This window comes from Pygoscelis adeliae, unplaced genomic scaffold (genome assembly GCF_000699105.1).
Source record: "Pygoscelis adeliae isolate BGI_AS28 unplaced genomic scaffold, ASM69910v1 Scaffold124, whole genome shotgun sequence".
Taxonomy (NCBI): domain Eukaryota; kingdom Metazoa; phylum Chordata; class Aves; order Sphenisciformes; family Spheniscidae; genus Pygoscelis; species Pygoscelis adeliae.
The window spans coordinates 4,752,589-4,760,102 of NW_008824791.1; the positions used below are offsets into that span (position 1 = coordinate 4,752,589).

Sequence of the window (7,514 nt, forward strand, 5' to 3'; positions counted from 1 at the left end):
CCACCCCCCCTGGGAAAATCTCCAAACCTACAAGAAGAAGGAAAGGTGCCCATACCTTGAAGACAAACAGGGGTGCAGAAGACGTGACAACAGGAATACTGAGCAGTCACCCAGCTCCGTGGGAAGTCGCTTCTGGCTGGGGAAATGTTTATGCTAGCAAGGTAAAAGCCAGAGGCACCCCTACAGCTCCCACAGTAACTTCTGGTTACCCCTCATACAGGTAAGGCTCTTCTGTGTCCAGACCCAGTTGGTCCAGAGCTCTTAGCTGTAGACACAGGTTTGCGATTCAGGGCCATTTCTGAATTGGAGAAATGAGCCTGAAAAAAATTGCCTGAAGTGGCACAGGACCACTTATTCCAGGAGATGTAGTGCTTTCAGTTAGTCCTCTCTGTGGGGTAGAAATCCTTTCTGGTTATATTTCAAGTTTGTTTCCATCAGCCCCTCTAGAGCAGGTGTTGGTGGTTTTCATGTCCCAGTTATCACATCTTCTCTTTGAGCAACAGATTGGTCAGCACACTCGTCTCTGAATAGGTACTCCAGGGTAGTGAGAGTTTGAGCTCCAACTGGATGCATTTTACACTCAAGAGCCTGCTAAATGATTAATTTATTTAGTCTCTTAAAGTTCCCTGCTTCCTGGCAAAGCTAGAATGTGTGTTTCTACAGGCCTCAGTCCTGCTCACCTTGGAACTACCAGTTTTGGCAAGGACTTTAACCTCCGGTGAAGTAGAGGTCAGGTAAAGCTTTATCATAAAAAGCTAAAGGCTTTACCTCTTACAGATACACTGCTGTGTCCTACCTAAGGGCTGCTGCATCTATTTGTCATCACTAAATCCATGTACAGTCACGGAAAAGACACTTGTGGTCCATGTAAGTGGCATCCCTCCCCGACTGGAGGATGTGGAGGTAAGTATGGTTAAAGCAAGTCAGCCAAAAGAGAACCGCCCAGAGGCCTCTGGCGCTGTGGGACTGTGCCCCGTTGAGGAGGGCATAGCCCAGGACAGCTTGCTGCTGCTGGCCGTAGGCTCCCCTTAGGGAGCAGCCCTGCTGCTGACAGCAGTCCCTGTCAGCACCCCCAACAAGGGGAACTGGAACCCCTCTCTCGTCTTCAGAGCAGTAAAATTCTGCAAGAAGGGTGAGGTTACTAAAATGAAGATTACCTTAGCTATATAAGCTCTTCCTGGATTTCTCTTTCAAGTTTTTGGCAATCTTAGAAGGGTAGGCCTGCACAGTCAAAGTGTGAGGAATACCTGCCTAAAATGCAGATCCTACAAATCTTTATGCGTGGACTTGGCTACTGTTACTAACTGTGTGCAGAAAGGATGTGTGGGCCTGGTACCTGGAACGTTTTTCTTTGGAACTCAGAGCCCCTGCAGTTTAAGCTGAAACCATCAGCACAGTCAAGTGCTTGGGATTTCTGAGAAAGTCAAACTACTCAAATTAGCAAAAACACAGTCCGCAAGCACCCCAGAGCAGCCAGTTTACAGAGACTGCACTGCGCACCCCCGGCAGCCAGAACCGACGGATGCAGCTCAGAACCTGCACCTTTGCTGAACTGAGCTGCCAAGACCAAGAGGAGAGCACTTGGTCCCATGCACAAATGGGCCTTCACCTAACGACGGCAGTGACAGAACACGTGTGGGTAGCAGACTCGGAGCCTAAGGTATGCTTTAAGTAGCACTGGGGGAGTGAAATGTGGTTTGTTTGTTGTTTTTTTTTTTAAACAGAAATATATTTTTATATATAGTAATTTTTGTTTTCACTTCTGAGAAGAGAGATCTGAGGCTGCCTTCTGTTCAGGCCAGTATGGTGCCTGAGTGGAAAATTTTACTCCCCAGTTTCAGTAAGATGCAACTTAGGCTGGTTCTTGTAAATAGCTGTAAAAGGAAAGTTACTGCAGCAGAGCTCTGTAATCAAGAGGTCTCCATGGACAGCCTTGTCATCCTGATGAGAGACACTTCTTAATTAAGCAAAGATGCTGCATTGTAGCTGCAAAAATTCCCTAGTGTCCCAACTTCCCTCATCATATCAATGAGTCTGGAGTTAGAGCTCCCAACAACAAGGGGGTTTAGAGAATTTCAAACAAATTATAAGTCTAAAAGTTCAACGCTTGAGCATGTGCAGCGTGCAGAGAACTCACTTCAAAACGTGTTTGAAGAGCATTAACACAGTTTTGTACTACTGCAAAGACCTTTGAAAGGAAGAGTGCAGGTAGCATCCCAAGTATTGCCGGGGAGACCTGAGATCCGCGCATTTCTGTGAAAATCTCAACTTGCAGGCAAATCAATTAAGAAGCAGCTCTTGCAACTAAGCTTAACTGAGTTCCTGTTTGAGCACCTCAATTACACTGATTTCATGATTAAACTTGTTCTGATGAATGGGAAAAACAGAAAGAATCCGTGGTCAAAATATTGGACAAACTGTTTAAGCTAATGAGGGAGGATGCTGGTGTTTGTGAAGCAGCTGGTAGTGAGAGCCTGGAGGAGAGAAGGAAAACAGCTGCCTCCAGACAAGCACCAAATGCAAGCACAGGAGCAAGATGAAGAGGAACATGCTGATGTGCTTCAACACATCAAGTGGCAACACAAAAATGCTGCATGAATATTGACCATGTCACTCAGCTGATTAGTACCCTTAGGTTATGTCTGTACCAGTGTGTAATATAGCCCTGGGGAGTGAACCCGGGTGCCCAGTCTCTGATCATCTGCTCTACATAACATATTAGTGTGCTATATTCTGTACTATATTCTGGAGTAAGGTTCTTTGCAGTAGTCCACATTCGGTAACTAATTGCTCCTGAAGGACCACCAGGTGAACAAGGCTGTCTGCTAGGGTACCCTGCAGGAGCTACATGCCTAGGAGAGTAGGGCACAGGCCCACCAAAACCAACACGTGGTCTGGGCCATGCCTAGCTAGACGGCAACCTGGCATGTTTGGAAGGAGTTCACCTGGGCTAATACCACTTGGCTTCTGTGCCCCTGGCACCTTTTACTGTGCAGACGTAACCGTTCTGTTCATTGCGTTGCTTTGCTCCTTCCACAAACGAACACGATAGGCTGATATTCCAACTCCGAGGCAAGAGACGTGTTTTCAGTCAGTTTATGGGGGAGAACTACCATTCAGAATAAATACATATTTTGGTAACAGTATGTGTGGCAAGGGCACCACAGAAATTAATTGTAGTTTCCATCGTACTGTGGCAATGGGGCGGTGTGTCTTCCTGATGGGGCTGGGGGAATGCAGAAACAATAAAGGCAACGTGTCAGGCTTTTCCAGGTCTAGTCCTCCCTAGAAACATTAAAAAAAAAAAAAAAAGAAGAAAAGTAACAAACATCTTAAATGATGTGTTTCTTGGGGACTAACAGCAATACTGGCCATGTTATTTATTTCCTTTTTGGCCTGTCTGCTATCCTCTGACACCAAGGCTCTCAGTCATATGTACCCTACCGCTTGTGAGGCTGTGGTCTGGACCGGACTAAGGCAGTTTAAAATGAACTCTCCAAAGTCTGTCATTTAAAAAACGTGGATCATCTTATGGATGTGACTTAGGGCACAGCCATGTGAACAGTTAATCAGCACAGCTGTATTAATTCAGGCTCTAGGGGGGAAGGTAGGAGTAGAGTGAGACCAAATGACTTAAACCAGATCTACTGCCAATGGAGCATGAAGCTGTGCCCTCTGTGATAGCAGCTGGTGGCTAAGGGAGGTAGGGATGTATCCGCATTACTCAGCCAGTAATTCCAGTCACATTGCTACTGTTCACAGCCTGCTTGTTTCCTCGGGATCCTGTGCTCTTCAAGCTGGGCGTTCTCTTTGCCCTTAGCGATATCCCCCATTTGGGAGCTCACCTCGGTGCGAAAGCTCATTGTTAGCATTAGGCCTATATGCGGTGCTGAAAATAAAAAATCTACACCACAACAGATGCGATCACTTCATTTTCTTGCCTAAAGCACACTGTGATTTCTTCCCCTCTTTGGCTCCGTGGGTGGAACAGGCATTTCAGTATACACTGCCACGTTCATTACAGGGAGTTCTTCCGCGCGAGAGATATTAACATCTTTGTTATTACTGCCAGTTCTCTCCTCCCCCGTACCAAGTGGTCGCCTGAGCAAGAATTCCTTTTAAGGACAGACTCCCAGTAGTAGTATTCTCCTCCTCAAAGTGAAGAAGAGCTCTTCAGAGGTCAGTTCCTTCTGCTTTCTCAGAATCCTGCCTCCCCCGTATTCCTTAGAAAGTCATTATTAAAGATGTCAAAATCACTCACAAAAATATCACAGAAATTCTAGAAATCAGTGTCATAATTACCTCTTCGTAATCATTAACAACTCAAAACCATATTGAGCTAAAAAGTTTTATGCAAGAAAAAATGTTTAACATTTAATATAAAATCAAAGTTTGACATAGCTTGTTTTTCAAACGTCATCCTTTTCCTGTTCATCAACTGACAATTAGAAGATCACAATTAAAAAAGTAATCCTAAATACTTTTAAAAGCCTTATAAAAACATTCATAAAGTGCCACCCACAAAAGCACCTAAACAAGAATCTGAGAGAAATACCTAACAGGATGTTAATTTGCTTAATTGCTGCTGAGGACTAAGCTGTCAGACAGCAGCGCAATTTGTGGAACTGCCGAGTTTACAACCATACAACCCAGCTAAAACACCGTTCCATAGACGTGGCCCCAACCTCAGAGCATCAGCTGGGCCCACAGGTACGCAGAGGCACCCAGCACAGTGTTGTGGGCTTTTAAAATAAATAGATGCTAACACCACCTAAACCCAAGAATACCGGCAATGGGAGATGTGGATTCTAAGGGGAGCGATCATCCCAGGCTGTGGTCTTACCGCGAGGGCGAAACCCAGGCAGCTTGTACAGAAAACAGGTACAGATTTTAGCTGGTTTTTACCGGGGTAAAAATCACTCCCCGCTACAAACAACAGAAAAAGGCACTGATCCTTGGAACATCTCTATGTTCTCCTCTCTGGCCTTGAACGTACCGTACTGTAAGCACCTTTCTTTTCCCCATCCCCAAAAGAGGGGCTCAGAACCACCGCACCGCAGTGAACACGCACTAGTTTGTTCGGCAGCGGCCTCCCTCTTTGCTCGAGTGTCTGGGCAGTGCTCACAAACAGATTTACCCGGAAGGAAAGGGGACAGGCTCCGAGGGCTCCCTCCCCCCAAATTCGCGCCCCGTATGAGGTGTCCAGGGAGCAGCTGTGTGTCTTCCCAACACCAGGTAGCTGCCTATGGTCCACACGGCCTTCTCCTCTCCGACGACTACTCTGTATGGTGCTTCTGATGGCGCACCAGCTGGGGCTGGAACCGAAAGCTTTCCCCACACTGGGTGCAGCGGTACGGCTGCTCCCCAGTGTGGATGCGGGTATGCTTGATCAGGTTGGAGTTGCCACTGAAGCCCCGGCCGCACTGGCTGCATTTGTAAGGCTTCTCGCCAGTATGGGTACGAGCATGGTTAATGAGGTCAGAGCTCTGCCCAAAACGTTTGCCACACTGCCCACAGGCATAAGGCCGGACGCCGTCGTGGGCTCGCTGGTGCTGAAGGAGGTGGGAGTGTTGGCTGAAGCTTTTCCCGCAAGCTGGGCACTTGTAGGGCCGCTCGCCTGTGTGCATACGCTGGTGTTTGATGCAGGTGGAGCTGTCGCTGAAGATCTTCCCGCACTCGCTGCACACGTAGGGTTTGAGCCCAGTGTGGATGCGCTGGTGCTTAAGGAGGTTGGAGCTCTGGCTGAAGCTCTTCCCACACTCGGCACAGGTGTAGGGTTTCTGGCCCGTGTGGACCCGCTGGTGCTGGATGAGATGGGAGCTCTGGCTGAAGCCCTTGCCACACTCCCCGCACAGGAACGGTCGCTCCCCAGTGTGCATTCGCTGGTGCTGGATGAGGTGGATGCTCCGACTGAAGCCCTTGCCACACTCAGAGCAGATGGTGGGCCGCTCTGCACGAGGGGCTCGCCGTGAGGCTGCTGCCACCCTTCTCTCCTGTCTTTTCACCAGACTGATATCAGAGCAAGGCAGTTTAGCCTCCTCTTCCTCCTCACAGTCACCTTGCTGCGCCTCTGGGGAACTGCGCTGACTTCCATGGCTGTCCCCCAACTGTTCCTCTCCTCCTCCGGACCCTGCTGCCAACACGTCCTGCTGATCTGTGCTTGCAAGGTGATCTAGAAGGGGACCTACCTCACCACCTGGAAAAAAAGTACGACTCTAACTGTGATTCTCGCTGGGAAGTGGCAGAGCAGAGAACGGGCAAGCTGTTCTGCTAGGGAGCCTGGTCTGCACCATGTAGGAGAAGCAGTAAAGGGAAGACTGGGAGCAAATGTAAACCTAGCTGCAGGAGAGGCTGTATAGTGTCATCATGCGACCCAGAGCAGACGTGCCACGAACAGCAGAGCCAAGGGCAATGCTACAGGTGTCTCCTTGCCCCCAAGAAATCTTCACATTTTGTCTTCTTAATATTCTGTCTTCTTATACATGCTCTTAACAGCAGGCTGACAAAGGCAGGCTGTCTGCCTGCCCTGAGGGGGAAAGAGCAGGTCTCAATATGAGCTGCGTGGAATAAAGTGGCTTAAATAACACTGAGGCAGCTCAAAGAGCATTTTGTTTGCTCTGTATTTATAAACTTATCTAACTTATTCCTCACCCACGTGCGTCTCCTCCAAGGCCTCATGATCTTGTACTTCTCCTTGGTCCATCTGGGAAGTTACGTCAGGTTCAGCGATCAGGAATCCTTCTTACAAAAGCAAACAGAAGTAATCTTAGTTGCATATTCAGCAAAAGCTTGTCATATGTCTTAAAATCTACTGTCCCTGCGCTGAATACGGGGAACAAGCAGAGTGGTTGCATAAAAGAATGGAATCAACTGAGCAAACATTTATGGCCATCCTGAGCACTGCTGAGGTATCTGGTGTCGGATACTTTCTCTTTCCTTAAAGGAGATTCAAGGTTGCCCCTCTTCTGATAAGCAATAGACATTAGGACATACACCAGACGTGCTGGACTCAGAATTGGTTGACAGCAGTTGTAGATACAGGTGTAAGCAAACAACAAAACCCAGCCATATTTACATTTCTTAATAATGACAGCCACAAGACTAATTACTCTCCTAAGATTATTTTAAATGGAAAATGACTCTTTTGGTCACCAGAACCTGATTTTCTTACTTGCTACCTCATCTCTTTTCTCCTCCAAGACTCTCAGACTGAGGCAGCAAAAACCAACAAAACAGGCAATTTAATGTCTTGTCTACTCCAGCTGGATTCTGTTAGTTCCCTGCCTGGCATCCCTACTGAGCTCCAACAACCGCCATGAACGCGGCTGTTGGGCAGGGTGCTCTTACAAACGCCATCAGCACCAAAGACAAGAATTTTTCCTTCAGTATTTACTATTTTAAGGCCAAAACCAGCCAAACAGTAAGCAACAGCAGTTAGCATCAAGAGGGCAGGCATTAGCAGTTGCTGCAGAAAAAATGCAGAAGAACAGAGAAAATACAATGGTAAGGAAAAT

The 7,514-nt window shown here is 47.5% G+C and overlaps 1 protein-coding gene across 1 annotated transcript; it reads right to left on the minus strand.

Moving 5' to 3' along the window:
* Positions 1-5,194: 5,194 nt before the first annotated feature.
* Positions 5,195-6,703, minus strand: LOC103916884 (zinc finger protein 70-like). Its single transcript, XM_009323949.1, has 2 exons — positions 6,652-6,703; positions 5,195-6,196 (listed from the first exon to the last, which is right to left on the minus strand). Exons 1-2 carry the CDS (start codon positions 6,701-6,703, stop codon positions 5,277-5,279), a joined length of 972 nt encoding a protein of 323 aa, XP_009322224.1. The 3' UTR covers positions 5,195-5,276.
* Positions 6,704-7,514: the final 811 nt, after the last annotated feature.

What these genes read in the sequence shown, in the direction of transcription:
- LOC103916884 (XM_009323949.1), bottom strand. Translation starts at nt 6,703, where the DNA reads ATGGACCAAGGAGAAGTACAAGATCATGAGGCCTTGGAGGAGACGCAC. An exon ending in CTTGGAGGAGACGCACGTGG is followed by an intron (nt 6,197 to 6,651) that starts GTGAGGAATAAG and finishes CTTTTTTTCCAG; the next exon opens with GTGGTGAGGTAGGTCCCCTT.